The 20447-nt window shown below is 27.5% G+C and overlaps 1 protein-coding gene and 1 long non-coding RNA gene across 2 annotated transcripts; one reads left to right on the top strand and one right to left on the bottom strand.

Annotated features, from left to right (window-relative positions):
• Nucleotides 1-2379: 2379 nt before the first annotated feature.
• On the bottom strand, nucleotides 2380-10564 carry LOC100568751. The gene is made up of 9 exons (XM_029492706.1): nucleotides 10382-10564; nucleotides 10016-10275; nucleotides 9716-9881; nucleotides 6228-6381; nucleotides 4525-4673; nucleotides 4330-4451; nucleotides 3953-4269; nucleotides 2746-2982; nucleotides 2380-2672 (listed from the first exon to the last, which is right to left on the bottom strand). Exons 3-6 carry the CDS (start codon nucleotides 9765-9767, stop codon nucleotides 4411-4413), a joined length of 396 nt encoding a protein of 131 aa, XP_029348566.1. The 5' UTR covers nucleotides 9768-9881; nucleotides 10016-10275; nucleotides 10382-10564; the 3' UTR covers nucleotides 2380-2672; nucleotides 2746-2982; nucleotides 3953-4269; nucleotides 4330-4410.
• Nucleotides 10565-16592: 6028 nt separating this feature from the next.
• Nucleotides 16593-19103, top strand: LOC107883034. The gene is made up of 4 exons (XR_003838716.1): nucleotides 16593-17151; nucleotides 17216-17382; nucleotides 17458-17577; nucleotides 17658-19103. It is a non-coding gene; the product is annotated as an uncharacterized LOC107883034 (long non-coding RNA).
• Nucleotides 19104-20447: the final 1344 nt, after the last annotated feature.

Below are 20447 nucleotides of genomic sequence, written 5' to 3'. Positions count from 1 at the left end.
ATGTCCGTAAACAGCTCAAAAAGAGTCAAATTATTTTAAAAATTTTATCATGTATAGAAAATCCTAATATAAACATTCTGTGAAATTTTCAAGTATCTACAGTCATTTTTTTTTAATTAAAATAAAATAAGCAAATTGTTGCATGAGAAATCAAGTGAATATCAAATGTTGTAAAAATATGAATTTCAAACGCTCATAAAAATTTAATTTGACTTGTTTGTAGACATTTTTTTTTTGAAAAAGGTAGTCAAACTTATGAGAAATGTTGTATCACATTTTCAAATCTTAGATTTAAAAAGAAAATTGTTCATGAATTTCTAACTTAATATAATTTGCAAATTTTCGTCATTTATACATATTTTGTCAATATTTGAACTTTAGATGCTTATAAAAAAAAAAATGTGACTGGATTTTTTTCATCTGCCTTTGAAACAATATACCAGGAACCTTCTATTAATTTTTCAAGCTTTTGTACCCAGCATATAAAATTTTATTGATATTTATACAATAAATACTAAAAAAATTGGAAACTGAAAACGTCCCTAAACAGCTCAAAACAAATCTAAATATTTGAAAAATGTTATGGTGTGTAGAAAATAGTAATATAAACATTCAGTCAACATTTTATGTACCTACTGTCTTTTGTTTAAAAGTTGCACCAAAAACCAAAATCGATTTTCTCGAAAACAGATTTTGCGTAAAAATTCCCATTTTTCCTTAATTTTTCTTTTGTTTTCCATAGTGCTTTTGAAAACTACTGAGAAATTTTAAACAAATTACAATGGTCCATTACATTTTTAGTGAACCATTAAATTTAATAAATTGTTAATGCAACCTAGCATAAGTATTAGTATCTACAATAACAGTTCAATTATAAAAAAAAATAGTTAAAAATACATTAATAAAATAATAAGTATAGTAAGTTTATTTGATAGTATAAAAAAAATAACCATAATATATACAATAGTTTATATAAAACTTTAATGTTCAACATTTGGTGCATCCTTTAATAAATATATTATCCACTTTAGTAAATATATCAGTAAGTTATGTCTTACAGTGGCTCGAGTAAAACTAATAAAAAATAAAAACATAATGTAACTTAAAGGAGCGCAGAACACAAAATAAATATTTTCTTTAAATTATTAAATTATTATTAAAAATTAAATTATTGTAATCAGAACTATTAAAAACAATTTGGGCAAATATTGACGTAAAAAAAAAAAATACTATTTATGGTGATATTAGAGCATATAGAATAGCTGTGACTTCATTGGACCAAGCTCAATATAATTATCTATCTTACACCTGTAAAGCTCAATTTACACAATGATTTCATTCTAAACTTTTTATTTTTGATGTTTGATTTACGTATAAATGTATGGAACTTAAGATGATAGAAGTATCAGAATTGCATAAAAACGTTTAGTTTTTTTTAAACATTAAAAATACTACAAGAGAAAATAGCCGGTTGTGTCACACAGGTTGTGTCTTGATAAATTACTGCTGGCATAGGTACGTAAAAAAAATATCTTTTATACAATTTTAAATATTTCAAAAAAGCGGAACACTTAAGACAAATTCTGGTTCCACCAGTCTTCGGTGCATAAAACACATTACCCTTACAACAAACATTCAAAAATATACTTTAAAATTAAGTAAATTATTGTGAGAAGAGAACTGCTTGTACTGTATAAGATAGACAATAAATTACGGAGTGCCCGACCAATGATGTCATTTGAATTATTTCAATTCCTTATATCTTATTGAACACTATAGTCAAATCTTTAAAAAATAAATATCAACTTATTTAATCCTTTGAAGAGCAGCCTTGGAATACGTAAATGAAACTCAGGGAGCGGCTTAGGATTGAAAAATTGGAAAAAAAAATTATGAGCGTTGACGAATATGTATGTCCTATTTAAATAGGATTGATAAATGAAAATATATCGATCGATTGAAATTAAACTTCACAGATTGCAGCACATATTGTATTTAAGGTATTTTACGGTAATGAAACATAAACAAAGAAATTAAAAGAAATTTGCGGTAAAAACATTATAATATATAATATACTCCATGCTCTTTTTGACAGTTTATTTTTAACGTATATATGTCCATGTTCCTCAAAGGGTTAATTACAGTGTAGTTATTAATATAATACATTTATATTATTTCTAACTAGTAACTCATTAAATTTTGTAGTCATAGGCGTTTTTTTATGAGCGCCTGAAGTAAAAAATATGACAAAAAAAAAAGTTTAGAGGAAATAAATTGAAATATTGCAATATAATTTATGTTATACCTTAGTTATTTAATTTGTAAATAATCAGTTTAAATAATAAAATAACATTTTTATTAAACATTGAAACAGTTATATTCAAAAAAATGTATAGAACACGTTTTATAACACGTTTTATCATAAACTATTTATAATTAATAAGATGTACATATTACTTCAAAAAATGAGATTGTCATGTAAGCTAATTAGTTATAATTTGGTGGTTTATTAATGACTACTCCGCCATAAGTTCGTACTCCATGTCTTGAAAATGACAATGTCTCCATGGTCCAAGTATTGGTAATTTGGTCATACATTTCTACAGTACTGACAATAGATTTTTCAGTTTCTCCGCCAATAACATACAATAAACCATCTAATGTCACTATTCCTATATAAAAATTTAATTTAAATTAAATATAAATTTACAAAGGATATCCTAAAAATAAAATTTTTATAGTTACCAGGACGAAATCTGCATAACTCCATATCAGCAATAGAAGACCAAACTCCATCACTTGGTCTATAAACCTTAACACTTTTAAGATACTCTTTATTATAGCCACCAAAAGCATACATAAGACCCTCCGAGACTTCAACATCAACGCCTTCACAACATACAGATATTTTTGAAACTGGTGTTCATGTGTCAAGTATCATAATATTCCAGTTTTCAAAACTATTCTATTACAAACGCCAACCTACACAATTTAATTAAATATATTAAAAATTAAAAACAAAGAAATAATATAATTATTTACTGCATATAAAAGATTATTGAATATACCAACACCCAAATTATATCTCTCAGTTGTCATACTAGACACCCATTCGCCATTTTTGAATACGGATATCAAAAACCTCGGCAGTCTTAAAATTATTAGTACCATTCTTGCCACCATTTTAGAATTACAAAATAATAAATATCTATAATATAAAATAAGTAAAATATTGGTTTAATTCAAGGCTTATAATTAAAGACTGGATTTAGCATATTATGCATATTCATATTTTTATAAGCTATTACATGCAGTAAATGGATTTTCATCAATCATAGTTAAATAAATAATGTTACAAATTTTTATTTTGCATATTTTTGCATATTTTGGGTACAAGTGCATATTTTCCATAAAAATGCATGTTTTTGCATATTACGTATATATTTAAATATTTTTATTTAATTTTATAACTGTATTTCTGCATACAAACATATTGTCACAAATCGCCGTCATAATTTAACTGAGATCAATATGGAACATATTATTGTTACTTATTGTTTTTCCAATAACAAATAAATTATATATTTTTTATCACAATCATAAATTCATAAAATATATTGTATATAATATTGTAGTTTATTATTTTTTTTTCATCATAAATGTTTTGATTTTATAAATTTTCCATAAATAAAAAGCTGTAATAGGTAATAAAAATTTATTTTGCATGTTTTGTGATATTTAAGTGCATATTTTCGTCATAAATGTTTTGATTTTATAATTTTACCATAAATAAAAAGCTGTAATAATCAAAAATTATTTTGCATGTTTTATGATTTTTAAGTGCATATTCAGAACTTTTTAAGTGCATATTTGCATGCATATTTTAACATTTTAAATGCGTATAAATCCGGTCTTTACTTATAATATATTATAAGTCTATAGTTTAACTTACTGCATATATACAATCATCCAATACACTAACTCCTAATCATGTTCAACTAACTAAAATGTCAACAATTGATAACCAAGAGGGTGATTGAGAAGATACATCAAGCATACAAATAGATTTTGAACTTGGTTTATTTACACCTCCCGCAACAAACACAAATTGATCCTTTATTACACCTAGACCAACGGTCTGACGAAAATCATTTATGCCTGGTGCATTTTTTTCGTGGTTTAGTTGCTGGGTCACACCATTCTGTAATTGATAGCGTAATCTGTATAACACATTGGCGATGTATTAGACCGACTGCACATTAGAATAACCTAATAGAATGAAATGGACTAAATAATTGTGAAGATAAATTAATCAAAACGGAATTATACTTTTTTTGAATTACCAAACTATCTAGGTTTACACCAAATTGTATCCAAATACATTGGAATGACGATATATTGAACTGATTTTTATAGAATAAATTGTAATGCATAAAATACATAATCTTTACCTAAAAACATATTAATAATAATTAATAAAATACATAAATTCATAATGATAGCATATTTATGAAAATAACATACATTTAGGAGTATTTTTTAGAAGAGGTTCTTCAGATATATCAAATAATATATCAGGCTTTAATAATGGCAAACGTATAACATGTTTCATTAGTTCTGGCAAACATCTTTTCTCTAATACGATTCGTGATTTACCCATGAAATTCATGGACCTAAAATAACAAATATTTAAAATTAAATCAAAATATACTAATTTAGAGGTTCCCAAATTTTTTTGAATCAAGATTTTTGTATATTGTGCTAATTGTGTGAATTATAAATATTATATCTCTGTGGCTATATAGTTTATGGTAATCAGTAAAAACAATAAAATCATAATTTTAAAGGTACACAAGAAAAATAGTTGTAATAAATTTCAGCATTATATCATAATATTATATTGCCAAATATTTTTTAAAATTGGTTTTATTGCCAATAACAACATATGGCAGGATTATTATTTTCACATTATCATTAAAAAAAACTGATATTTGTGAAAGAATATATTTTAAGTGGAGATAGACATACCGAAATTAAAGCATAATAACATACTATTCAATATTCTTATTTGCGATTTATATTTTTATGTTTTAATTTGATAATTTGATAATTTTATTGTCTTAAGAGGATGCTGAACGTGCACATTTTGCTGTATCCCTCTTACGTACAACATGGAAAATGTTATGTTAACAATAATACATTTTATTCTATAATTTCTAATATAAGAGTGGATTTACCTATTATAAAATTTAAATATAAGATTATTATCCAAGGCATCGGGGAGGTTTTTAATGATATTTTTATTAAGAAGCAAGTGATGACCATTTTTAAACTGTACTTGTAAGCTTAAAGGATAACGGTAATAGTAATTTTGTTGTAATTTAAAAATATTGTTCGTAGTTACTTTTAAACTTTTAAAATATATTATTATACTGTATAGTGTAAACACACAATTGTATTTTCAAATCCATTTTTTTTGGCAAAAATAATAAAACTTACTGCTGCAATGTACTGCAATTACTAACGTCTATTTTGTCAAAATCCAATGTAAAAAAAAATATTGGGATATTATCTAGAATAACCGTATGACGTCACAGGGCCGGGCTCGGCCTAATTGCTTATCTTACGCGTGTTAAAATTGCTTATTTAACACAATTATTTACCTATTTAAACATTTTATTTATGTAGAAATATGTGATTTCTTATGATTAATACGATAGAATTTCAATATAACATTTGGTTATTTTAATATTAAAAATTCCAAAAGAGATATTTCTGTTACATACAGACATTGTAGTAATAACAACGTAGTGCATTGCTTTAATTTGTTACACATTTTTAATATTTGTTATATATTAACTGTTTAACATTTGATGCTGGTAAAAACCCCTTAGAAATTAACAATGATTCGCATAAAATATATGTTGTTTGAAGTCTATACCAAATCAAATATTTAATTATACCTGTATATTTTCTTTTGCAACCATAATTTCTCCAATATAAATATAATCTACAAATATTTTCAGAATGGTGGAATCTAATTCTCTTATATCAATAAGATCTTTAATGCTCTCATAAAAATTACTAAACATTGCCCGGAAATATGGGCTAGCTCCTATTAAAATATTTGAATGTCCAATTACAATTTCATCATCATCTGCTTAAAATTTCATTTCTAAAAATAAAAATGTTTTACCAATGTTTATTTTAAATGAAGGTCAACATACTTGCGTAGCGATTGTAAGTCTTCTAATACTCTAACAGAGTGAGAGTTATTTCTAAAATTTGTTGATTCATATACTTTGGATGTCAAAACTTTCGTTGGATCACTTTCACATGATGAAATTTGTAAAGCATCCATTTCTTTCACTGGTACAACACCTTTAAAAATAATTTAAAAATTGTGGTTGTGAATCATTGTGTTAGAACTTAATACAAAATTTAAGTAAATTAATAACTTTTTAGTTAGATTAATTAAATATAAATAATTATTGAAATAAATAATATGGAGTAAATTGTATCCAAGCGTGTAACTTCATTTTGAAAAAAAATTGTTATGTTGCGCGTGTGTAAGACAACACAAGCGGATGTGATGTCCTTCTAAATAATAAGAATTTAGCATGTAAGTAATTTTATTGCGTGTACGACATCCATCACCATCATTCTTTGCAATGTACAAACCAGTCAGTCGATTACAAGTCATATTATAACTAATAATACATTAAGAGGATGTTACACAGGCATTTGTTATCTCTGTATTACTAACGCACAACATACCAAATTGTATATTCACAATAATACATTTTACTCTATATTTTTTAATTATTTTGTTAAATTTTTATTTTTTACCCATTTTTAGTTCTGGAAATGTTGGTACCTATATCATATTTCTTTTGTTTAAGTTCTTAATCCTAATCTGAAATAATAACAAAATATATTTGTTTTCTCCTTTTATCCATTTCTTTCTTGTTATACTTAATAGAAGGTCATAATGAAATGGCTTATATCGATGCTGACAGCCTAACATCTTTTATTTAATAATAATAAATATAAATTACATTTTACTATTTTTAGGCTTATCGATTTATGCCAGAACCTAATTTATATTACCACTTAATTTAAATATGTTTGATATTAATAAATTACAAACAAAAATACCTGAATTACTAACTGTAACTCGTAATAATATAATGAGTAAATATAGCTTAAATATAAGGAAAACTACTACTTTAATGGTAATTTAATATTTGAAACATTTATGTTTTCATAGGTTTTAAGTTATTTATAATTTTTACATTAAGTATAATGTTTTTTAGAATGAACCTCTTTTATTATCAATGTTTTTTGAAATAATGAATACCCATCAATAGTTTGAAATGTGTTGACCATTGAATTTATGATAGAGTTAAATAAGAGATCTATCGAACCTAAGCGAAGGTATGTTAAATTAGTGAACTTGGTTCATGCAAGAAAAGTTATTGCTAAAATGGTTGATGAAAAAAATAAATCTCCATCTCAAGTAAGTTAATTTTTTTAATGTAACTAATTAACTAACTCATACAGTTTTACTTACAATTTAAATTACCAAAATTGTTTTATTTTTTATATTGTAGAAGAAAATAACTGGCAACAAATTTCTAATGTAGAAGAAATAGATAAATTATGTATAGAAATTATGCTTGAGTATCCAAAGGCTGTCAAAGATTATTGTAGAGGAAAATTACAAGCCAAATATATTTTCATAAATCATATTGCAAACAAAACAAATGATCGTGCAAATTTAGCTCTTGTTTCAAAAAAATTAGAAGAATTCTTAAACAATTATTAGATTGTGTTTGTTAAGTTTTATTATTGTTTTGTATAAATTAAATTTGTGGTCTGAAATAATTGTTTAAATAGCTAATAACAATAATCAGTTCAGTCAGTTTGTTAATTTTATTTTGTTTAAATTTAAATAATTAAATATATTTTTTTATTTACATTTTGTAACTTATTAACATAACAAAATAGTAAATTTATTTACCATTAAATATCCTTTTTCTTTGATCTGAATCTAGGTGCTGTTTTTTCAGTATTTAAACATATACCTCCATGTATTATAATAGAAAAATGTATTTATTTTTAACCAAGACAAAGTATTAATATACTATTATTACTTAATAGTAATATTTTTGTTTTTATGAAATTATTTTAATTTTTATCGAAAATATACACTTTTTTAATTAAACAAACTTTGACTATTCACCAACAAAACTATTATATTTTTATCTTATATTATAGACCGTACATCTATTGTCAATAAATTATTTTCACAAGTGATTAACTGAAAGTCAAGTCAAAACGACAAACTTTCTTTTTAAACTTAATAATAATTTACACTTTAATGTTCATTATTCTGAATCAAAAACTCAAATTTTATCAAGTTTACATATTTTTTATATGGAAAAATGTTATCCATATTTAAGTTTTCATTATTTTAACAACAACTGCTAGGTATTTTCTAGAAGTTTCATTTCTATTTCTCAAGTCTATACTTGATTTTAAATACTTAAATAATTAGTTCGAAGAGCAGTTTAAATTACATAAATTCGATACATCATTTGTGTACGTCAGTGTTTTTGTTATTATCAAGTAACTATATCTGTGGAGTCCTGAGGAGTATTTAATATCAAAATATCTATGGACAAGAAATCCACGGACAAAATATACACTTAGCGCAATTAGGGGAAGGGGAGGGAGCTGGAGTGGCTAAGCTCACTCAAAAACGTTCAAATCCACCTCCAAAAACCATGCAGAACTTTATATCATCATAATATTGATAAATAAAAATAATAATACGTGATAACTGCTGAAAAAATAAATAACAAAATACATTTTTGTAAATTAAATAAATTACACAACTATTAATTATTGGGGGGTTTTGAACCGCAAATTAAATTTCCGCAGAATCTTCGTTGCCACCACCGGTTGCAACTACTGTGATATTAGACATAATATATTGTGCTAAATGATGTGTTCAATATATTATGCGAAAATTGTACACTGCAATGAATGTTATAACAAAATATAGCTACCTACTATTTAAACAGTTGCGTTGCCCATACTATCAAGATTTATATACTTTTTTTTAAAACCTGTCAATTGGTTCATTATCTTTTTGAAAGAATAAATTTAAAAAAAGCGGTTAAGTGGATGTCGCTCAGTTGTACAGTAGGTTACAAGTGGGTCACTGTAATGGATGTTGTTAAACTTGAATTCAATGATATAATATAATTGTATAAGAAAAACGATTCTGAGCGAAAAAGGTCAGTTATCGTGTACACACACAAATAATAAAAATAGATTTCTTGAAAATTGCTTATACTGAAATTTAATAAAAACGTTGAGTCTATAATATTTATCTACAATAACATTTTATGAGCGTTTGAAGTTTTTAATTTTAAAATTTAATTCAATCTTCCGACATACTGCCTCTAGTAAATAGTAATATAAATTACCTACTAAAAGCATTAAAAAATATAATAAAATGTACTTAGTATTAAAGGCTGGCAGTCCGTTCTCTGCTATAATCGTTTTTGTATGCAATGATGTATTATTGAATTCAAATTTAACACATCCATAATTCATTACAATAATTTACAATAACTTTTATAGGTACTCAATATCGTGGTACACTCGTCTCCGACTATTACTGTACAGTAGAGAGATTATTTACTTGTTTTGACATTTTGAGTTGACATCTTCACAAAATGTTGTAATGTTTCCATTTGTGCGTGATAAAATGGTGGATCACAGTAGGGTATAAAAGTTGACGTAAGTAAATGTCCGTTATGTATGTGTATATTTACATAATATTCAACGATTCACCACTACACAATGGTCTGGAACATAATATTAACACGTGATTAGTTTAAATATGAAAATACAGTTTTGTAAAGCACTAAATGTAAAATATATACCTATAGTAAATTTTAAACAGCTGTTCATATTATTATAATAAATCAAGATGACTTACCTATAAAGTTTCAGGAAAAGCCCACACAACGATACATTTTGTTGTTGATAAATTTCCGTAGAATTTTTGTAGCTTTACATACTTAAAAGGACGCATCACTTGAAGACGGACTGCAAAATACAAACACATAATTAGTTTTAATATAATAGCATCATATTGTATGATAAACAAAAATAAATCTTTCCTAAATCCTGATGTAGTCGATTATTTCAATAAATATATACAGCATTTGATCAGAAGAGGCACCTCTAAACGTTACCCTGTATAATATTAACAAAGAATTTATTAGTATAAATATGAAAATACATAGCTGCAGGCCGTCCAAAATAATTATTTTGATAGTTAATTATTCAAAAAGCTGCATACCCAGATACTATGGTCCATATTTTAATGCTTAAATTAACTGCACGCGCCAACTTGATTTGAAAAGTTTCAATGCATATTTCTATGAAGATTCCAAAATTGTATCATTTTATAAACATATACCAAATAAAGAATCATCATGAAACATGGATGAATTTAAACACAAATAATTCTTGTTTATAATAATTAATTATATTTACAAATAAAATTAAAAACATTATACAAAACAATAATTACAATTTATGAGTAGGTAGATATCATCAATATTTGAAGATTGTATAGGTAAGGTAATAAATTAAATATTATCATAGACCTAGATATACAACCTGCAAAGGTTAATGAGTTAAAGACGTATTCAGATGGATGTTCAAGTTTACAAAATCAAATAAATTTGATATTTCGAGAAGCTACATTTGATTACATATCAACATAATAAACTAAACACTGAAAATTATTACATTTACAAATATAATTAACCAAACTCCACATCATATTATATTGATTATAATAGGGTAGCTAAACTGTTGCATCAGGAATATTATCTATTCAATGGCACAAAAAAATTATTGCTGAGTTAGAAATATTCAGACAATATCGTATTTGTTTGCTTATTAAAATTAAATTATCCAGTAGATTTTTATAATATAATTGTAATAAATTCAACGAATATAAATTTATAAATATTTAAAATATCTATACTATAATGTCTGAATACACTTATAGATATTGTATGCACCTCAATACATTGGCCAATAAAATATCAACACAAAATTAGTTAAGATATGACATTATAGCTTTTTAAAGCACTGAATAGATAGAAAATTTTCAAAAACCTTTTTATGAGTTATTATTATAGATGAAAATCAACGATGACTTACCTGTAAAGTTTCAAGTAGACATCACACGACAATCCAAATGTTGATGTTGACATATTTTCGTACAATTGTTGTAGCTTAACATATTCAAATGGACATATCGCTCATTGGTGGACTGCAACATATAAACGCATAGTTATACTCCGGCCCACGAGAGTCCATATGTCAGAACGCGTCCGTCGCTGCGCATCGGTTCCCCTTCCATACGCTGAATCTACCGATCGGAAACCGGCCGGCAACGATCGCCGACAGCCGTCGTTAGTCGTGTTTTTATGACCCGCTGTATTCACGTTGCCGAGTGGTGGGAACAGCACTATGGTGGGAGAAAATTCGGCCGCCAGCTGTCGCGACCGTCAGTATCGATGCGCGGTTTACATATGGACTCTCGTGGGCCCGAGTATAGTTTGAATTAAATAGTATTAAATTGCATGATAAACAAAAATGAAACTTTCCTGAATCATGTTATAATTGATTATTTCAATAAACATACACAGCATTTGATCAGAAGATGACCACTACAAATTTACCTGTAAAATATTAGGCTTAGGCTTTGGATTGGATAATCTTCCATGTTGTGTTTGATGTGAATTTTAAATCAATTTAAATTATATTCATTGTTCCTTATTGTTAAATATTTTACTACTTAAGTAAATCGTTTTGAGAGAAATGTAAATAATTGGTATAAATGTAATTAATAAGAGCTTTATAATTTTTTTTTATACATTTAAATAAGTAATCTAATGACACACTTCAAAAAATATAAATATTACATTTTAGGATATATGCCTACAAAATGGTAGGCAGTCATAGTCTTTATTTTTGTTTGACACACAATCATAAAAAATAGTATTATTATACTCATAATAAATTTTAAACTTCATCAAGAACATGATTATAAATACATAATTGAAGTATGGAGATAAATAACAAAATATGATTTATTCAAATTTATGCTTTTGTAAGAAAAGTAAATGAGATGAAAAAAATGTTAAGTAACTAATAGACACGGATTAAATGAGCGTGTTATTAATTTCCTGATTTAAATCTATAAGTTTTTATAAAATTGCATAAAAAGATATAATTTTCAATAAATACTTCAATTAAAGGTATTATACTATGAATTTATTATGCTTTAAAGTTAAGAATACCGTCTGTAAATAAAGTATCGAGCTAAAATTGATAATTGAAATGTCGACATTTTAAGAAAAAACTGCTTCATTTTTTTTATTTTAGAAATACCATAATATTATAGAATCATAATCGTTAAAAAAAAAACATCATACTTTTCTGTGTTAAATTAAATCTCACAACGATGTAAAATCCTTTCTTTAAAACTTGGTATTCAATTGTATAAATGTTGGAAATATCGGAACTAGTGACTTTTATAAAAATATGTCATACAACAATAATTATTAAATTTTTCAATAGTGATCATTAATATTCATAGATAATGTATTTGTTTCAAGTATTCATTAATTTGACATAGAACATAAAATACATTCTTCATACATACATTTCGTGTTCTGAAACATGTTCAGTTTGATTACAATTTTTGAGTTGCGATTATTAATATTTATGGAAAGTAGCATAAGTACAGATTTTTCATTATTTCAAATATGTTCTATGTATACTTTCTATAAAGATCAATTTCAAGTTTTGAAATATCTCAAAGACTGCTTATCCAATATACCTACATAGAAAAGCAAAACACATAATATTATAAAATCAATATATTATTACTTTATGTTATTAAATGGTATATCATACTGGGGAGGCACAAGAATAACAGATATAAATACCATATATAATACCCAAAAAATAATATAATGAAGTTGCTTATTCTCTCTCTTCAACATATCAAATAAGGAAAAATTGAGCACTTTCTTAATTACCTACCTAGTTATCAATTATGATACAAAATCAAGATGACTCTCCTATAAGGATTTGAAAGTCACCAAAAATTCACTAAGTCATAATTACTTTAATAAATTCAGTATGTGATTCTGTTAAGTGTTCTAGTTATTCATTCGTACAATCATTTCAATTACTCATAGAAAAGATTAAAAGAAGGGTATTTTAAACTACATCAAAAAAAATTTTGTAATGATAAACAATGATCAATACGTAATTAATATCTCTGTTAAACAATTTAACCGAGTGTAACAGGTAAATGAAATAATTTTTGTTCTAATCAATATTCTTTAATTGTTTTTTTTTATTTATAATTTATTCATTCCTAAAATTTCACACAATTCTTTATGACAATCTTTACAATGGCCAATTTGTGAATCTGATCTATAGGAAACTTTTGATTGTAAAAACATTTATCAAATCCAAGTGGTTTATGTTTAATGATTTGTTTAAAATGTCACTTTTTCTGTAGTAAAAATCATTAAATGGAAAAATTAATACTTTTTAAAAAAATATTTAGAATAAAAATATTAACAAGGTTTATCTGGATAAACTTACTTATCGAAATTAATAAGAATTCAATAATTTTAAAAATAAACTACATAAATTAAATAAATATTTTAACAATTAAAATTTTTCTTAATCCACATTTACAAATTGATCTTTTCAAAAAAACAAATATTTTTATTGATTAGGACAAGAACACGTACACCTTGAATACAGAAATTTAATATTAAAATAAAACATTTACCTAACATTTGCATAAATAATATTGTACGACAGGGACAATCACCGACAGTGGCGTGTTACAATTTTCCCAAGTATTAATGCATAATAATGTGTTAATATAATATACCTAATTATATTTCAGATCATTATTAATCACCTATTGAGTATATAATAATACATTTACTAGGGGACCCACCGGCTACCACTCATCCATCTATTTAAGAAAAATCTCACAGGCAATTGACTCTGAAATAACCGTTCACCAATGGTGAAAAAGTTTAGCACTTTCTTAATAAAATAGTTGACAAATGACCTAATAAATCAAGATAACTCACATATCAGGTTTTAGAAGACATCATAATAGGATGTAAATGATGATGTAAGTGAATGTCTGTTATATATGTGCATATTTGTATATTTTCGACGATGCAGCTCTACACAATAGACTGTAAAATATTGGCACATAATTAGTTTAATTATAAAAATACAGTAAAGCACAGAATGCAAAATATTTACACATTTAGACGTTGCTCTGTAAAATATTAACAAAAAATTAGTATAAATATGAAAATACATAGTTGCATGATGTCCAAATTAATTATTTTGTTTGTTAATTATTCAAAACAATACTCTACCCGGTTACTATTATCTAAATTTTATGCTGACATTAACTCCATATGCCGACTTGTGTAGATATGTATTCATTACGTCATATTTTTGAAGTTAACGGAGCTGGAATCATTTTCATAAACAGATAGCAACTTTGAAAACCTTATGAGCATGGACGAATTAAAACACAAATAATTCTTATTTAATAGTAAATCAACATAATAAACTAAAGTAAACAATTAATACACTTAGATATAATCAATCAAACTCAGCATCATATTATATGGATTACAATAAGGTAAATAAACTGTTATTGTCCTGAAACGAATAGTAAACTGTAAAATATTAACACAGAATCATTAAAATATATATTATGAAATTACAGCTTTGTTAATGCTAAAATATATAAAGCAAATATTATCAAATACCTGTTTATTCGTTATTTAAATAGATCAAGATGATTTACCTGTATAGTTATATTATCACTATTACGAGTGTAATCTATGCTGTTATCAGGGACGCGGCGGCGATATCGACGAATAAAATATTATTATTATTATTATTATTGTTGTTGTTGTTGTTGTTGTTGTTGTTGTTGTCGTCGCATCGTTTGAAAATAACGTACGCGGTCGGTGCAACGGCGGTGGGGTCGGGGAGACACAAACGCGCGATGACCGGATAGCGTAGATTGTAGACTACGTACGGACGTGTGAACGGTTCGGCAGTAAGTTGGGCGGGTGTTCGCCGCCCGTCGGACGTGTTTGAGAACGGCGTTCGCGGTGGGGCGGTGTGAAAACGATCGAGTGGACGAGGGCCACCGTCGCGGTCTCGACTCTCGCGTTTCAGCGTGGGCCAAAACTCAATCGCCGGATGGGCCGCTCGCATAGTCGGCGGCATAATTTCAAATTACCATCATTACGAGGCCTATCACAAAGACGAGGCAATGGCTGAGCTCGGAGCTTAGGCCATAATATTATGGCTCGGAGGATCGGGTTATCACTACTATTACGTTTGTATCATAGACAATACGTTATCTGAGGTTTGTATTTACATTACAAAATTAATAATTATTAATTATAAGATTAATTTAAAAAAGGTGGGCGAGTGGATGTTGCTCTGCTGCAGAGGCGTGTTTAATTAGCGGCAAAGGGGGCACTTATCCCCGGCGGCGAAATTTGAAAATATTGTGTACTAGCATTCGTGTACTAGGTAATTGTTCATACATTTTTTTGTAATAAATTAATTTTTCCGTCAGTGATTAAATGTGTTATAAGTTTGATGTTAAAAGATTTGAGCATTAGGTATATGAGATATATTTCTAATAGAACTTGTTTACTTAAACCTACACGACCGTTCATAGATTTTATTCGAATGATTACAATATTTACACACATTAATGCCTAAACGCAGTCGAGAATCGACCATACATAATATAAGACTTATGATATCTATTGTCGTTTTCCCGTACCCGCTCAACACTTTTAATACAAAATATTAAGTTATTTAGCGTATCGTGTTCATATTATTGCAATATGTAGGTACTATAGTTTTATGCATTTGACAGCCTTTATCAATCAGTTTGTCTAAACCATACGATTTTATCGCGGGTCAGTCGATTTCACCTGACGATTTCTTGAAGGTAACTGGGTAAGTCCATCGAGCATTGGCTTTGAATGATCGTTTTTCGTACTATTATTTGGTTTAAATAATAGACACTCAATGGACTTTTATACTATTTCACTATCAAATGACGAGTCTAACGTATTTAATGTTTATATGAGTAATTCAAATCCATTAAGAACTTAAAACAAATTATGTGCATTTTTAGCTAGTTTCCAGTAGGAGTATGAAACTTAACTACCTAACCGAAAAATAAAAAATAAATATTAATTTCATGTTCAGGGTCTTCCATTATATATTTCGATTTCTGTAGGGCTGATCATCAAAATAACATGATTTTGAATTTTATTATTTTCTGTATAAAGTTCATAATATACAAAATTAAAGTAGTTGTTATATAATTTGTATGCATTATAGCTAATACTATGTTATTTATATTGTTTACTTACCTATCATTATTTAAATATTAATTGTTTTTAGAAAAAATATTTGATTGGCATAACTATCTTACTACAAGAAGTGCAGAAGAGGTGCATGAAGATTTTTTTTTATCATGTAAATGTGTTTACATCTATCATAGTAATTAAGATAAGAGAAGTTAAATTTGTAAATTTGTAACCCAAAAAAACTTACTAATCAAATACAATTTTATCTACAGATTTGTAAGAGTGAACCGAATGAAATAGAAATTGGCTCTGTGGTCATGATTGAAAATGATGATTAACGAAGATTAAAGTGGATATGGGTTTGCTAGTATATGTTCATCAAAGGGTGTTTTAATGAATACGTAAAAAAAACTTTAATCTTGTTGAATACATAATAAACAATGTTTTGTTTCAGTTTGCATTATTTTGGTGATAACAATGATCAACACACCTTTTGGTTAGAAGTAAAGTCACCATGCATTCACACTGGGGAAGCTAAAACAATAAAAAAAACTGATACCTCATTATTCTGATAATGCAATTGATGTAGAGAAAAGTGACAGTTTTATGGCTACAAAAGAAAATCTTTATTTATTTCATGCCGGTTTGAAAAGCGGATTTCTGTATAATTAGCTTTATATATATTTTTTATAATATTATGATTTCAGGATGAGCAAGCAAACACAAAGTTTTGCTAAAAACTCCAACTGATTGGAATAAATCATACAAATTTTCATGGTCAAAATATTTGATAAGAAAGAATTTTATTTGCTTCTGTAAATAATTCATTAAGGATTTGCTGGCCATAGGATGTTTTTGTCTTTTGATCACACGAGTTGGTATTTTTCAATAATTGAAAAATAAAAATTTAGCAATATGAACTCATACATTTTTTGTTCTATAAATTTAGTTGTCAAGAATTACTACATATTTTACTTTTAGTTTATTCAAACTAAGTTTTTCCAGTTGGTTGAAGTAATAAACACAAATATTCTTTGGGTGACCCAAAGTCTCCGTACAATGGAAAAATGTAAAATGCTTATTATTTTTTTTTTTTTTTTTGATACTATTAATATATAAATTTAAACTGTATTTTAAACACAAACCAAGTTTGATGAAAGAAAATTGTTGATGGTCGTTGCGAGCTGCGTACGCGTTCTCAATGTATTGTTTCGTCCCAGTCTGCATAAGTTCATCAGCATCCGGCATGGTGTGTGTGAGGCCACCCTGGTCTGCCAACTTGCTGCTCCGCTACTACGTAAGTCCGCCAGCATCCAACGGAGGGTGTGTGAGAGGCCGTCACGGTCGTCCAGCCCCCCGCTCACCTATGAATCTATCCGCCTACTGCACCTGCCTTAATTTATAAGTAGTATTAATTAGTATATAAGGAATGACCGATTTTATGTGAGCCTCATCGGTCATTGCACCACACCGAATTGACCGCAAGGTTAACCCCACCCAACAATAACTAGGTAATAGATTTATCAAATATACCATCTCCAAAAAACTCATTTTGTGTTGTCATTAATTTAAAATTTTCTTTTGTAGTTGTACAAACAAATTCGTCAGTTTCCGGAACAAAAACAAATTTATCTCCATTAAAACAACAAAAATCATTTTCCACCAGTTTAAGTTGAGACGTTGCTTCGTTGAATGATGTGGGAAAAAACTGAATACATTTTACATCACTTTACGCACAGATTGTATAACGCTATCTTATGTGTGTCGGATTATCTTTAATTAATTCAGTTCTTATAATTTTTAATGACCTGGTAGAAATATTATCATCCGCTTTTCTTTTACAATTCTCTCTCAAGATGTGTCGACTATTAACTAAATGCTTATCTTCACCAGTTGACTGATGTAGAGACTTCTTATCTGTAGTTGTTACAATACTTGCAGTGCAATTTTTGTTTGTACAGACCCATTTAATTTATCCATCTTGATGTTTTCTAACAAAACCGTATTTAAATTTATCTAAAAGAACTAACTCTTTGCCTTTTTTGGACATAATTATTTGGATTTCCATATGGAAGAGAACGAAATGAAACAAACACGATACGAACGAATCACAAATAATACTGCACGACTATATACGAATCGAGCTGGTTTTCCATGATAGATGGTACATCGTACCTATCTATCTTATCGCCTGGCGTAATAGCAGAAAACCCCTATATTATCCCTATTTGATTACCTATTTTTAAAATTATCATTTAAAAATTTGTTATTGACTACCACCAAATCTGACAACACCGCACGATTAAAGGCAGGTAAAAACGTTCGCAATCGTGTTACCGGAAAAGGTCCATTCGCAATTGTTCCATTCGGAATCGTATATTACCCCTTATTCACGGGAGGAGACACTTTTTTTTTGTGCCTGTGCTCCGGTACCTTAACCTTAAGGCTAATAATTTAATTTTAGAGTTTATCGTGGAGGTAACAATCTGTTTAATAATTATTTTTAAACCTACATCTAAAATATATCAATATTTTACACAATGATATATTACCACCATGACGTGTCCATGTACAGACCATGTCCCACAACAGTAAAAATTGTATTTTCAATCAACAATTGCCCCGGTGCAATGGCGCCGAGTACGCACTTTAGGTGGTTCATTTGAACCACCTAAAATGGTGGGTGGGTGGTGACCGAGTGGGCTGGTAAAAAATGATCTAGGATAATTAATACTATTACCAAAGTAATAGGTAAGTAGGTACTGGGTGCTCATGATCTATGTGTAATACATACGTACCAGTTACGTATTACTTAGGTAATGCATTATTACAGCAGCCAGTAGGTATTGTATTAGGTACTCTATAACCAAGTACAAATATGCCCATAATCGTAAATATTGTTTGGGATTTGGGGGCCTAAAGCCTTACTTTGATAATATTGAATAGGCTTAAAACAAAATGTAGGATATGTTTGGGGTGCTATGGATATTTGTGGGGGGGGGGGGGCAAGTAACCTTGAAAATGTCAAGTATTTAGCTATTATATTATATATAGACTATTATAGATCATAAATAGTAAATTGGTAAGAGCTAAAATAATTGTTCATATTGTATAGTATAAATTATAACTGTATGCAAACATAGAATCAAAATGTTTGTGAGGTAATCGGAAAATAAAGTCCCTGTAAAAAAAGTTCCACACTAGGAAAAAGAAGTCCTGAAAAAAATTATATCAAAATTAAAGTATAAATATATTAAAATAATATTGAAAAATACATTAAAGTTACATAAAAAATCATATAAAATAGAAGGGAGATTACATACCAATATATAGTGTATATATTATAATATATACATATATATATGTTTAATTTTCAAGTTCATTAATGAAGATCATATTTTTGGCTTTTGCTATAATTTAGATACTTGTAATTAGGAACATTAAATAAAAACAAATGTTTTTTTTAAATAATAATAGGTTGTATGTATAAACAGGCCTTTTTAACATCCGTAAGTCATAACATAAGAAAGAGGTGTACCTAATTATAATATTACATTTTTATTATTTTATAGCATTATTATTATAATTTATAGTTATATAAGTAGGCAGTGGCGTATTTACGGGGGCGGATATGGGGACAAATCCGCCCCCATGGCTCTTTAAATACACTACTATAATTTTATTATAATTATTACATCATAATCAGTAAGCTAAAATTCTTGCCATCCACCCCCTACAAAAAATACTAAATACGCCACTGTAACATTATATTTTGAGGGGCCTAAGTCCCCCCCCCCCTATTTGCACCACTGCTATTCACTATTTCGTCGAATATTGTACCATAGGATTTTATTTATAAAAAAAAAATTTATGTTGTATGTATCCATGCTAAATATATGCAAAAACATGCAAAATAAAAATAGTACTTATACCATTTTC

This window comes from Acyrthosiphon pisum, chromosome X (assembly GCF_005508785.2).
Source record: "Acyrthosiphon pisum isolate AL4f chromosome X, pea_aphid_22Mar2018_4r6ur, whole genome shotgun sequence".
Taxonomy (NCBI): Eukaryota; Metazoa; Arthropoda; class Insecta; order Hemiptera; family Aphididae; genus Acyrthosiphon; species Acyrthosiphon pisum.
Note: the sequence above shows the minus strand (reverse complement) of the source record. Positions and strands in the feature narration are given on the sequence as shown.

Bases quoted from the DNA above. Each gene is read 5' to 3' on its own strand.
- LOC100568751 (XM_029492706.1), bottom strand. From the start codon at position 9,767: ATGGAAACATTACAACATTTTGTGAAGATGTCAACTCAAAATGTCAAA. The intron at 6,382-9,715 runs GTAAATAATCTC...TTATTTTTAAAG, and splicing joins AACTCAAAATGTCAAAACAA to GTGTTGTACCAGTGAAAGAA. The intron at 4,452-4,524 runs GTATGTTATTTT...ATATGTTTTTAG, and splicing joins TCTAAAAAATACTCCTAAAT to GTAAAGATTATGTATTTTAT.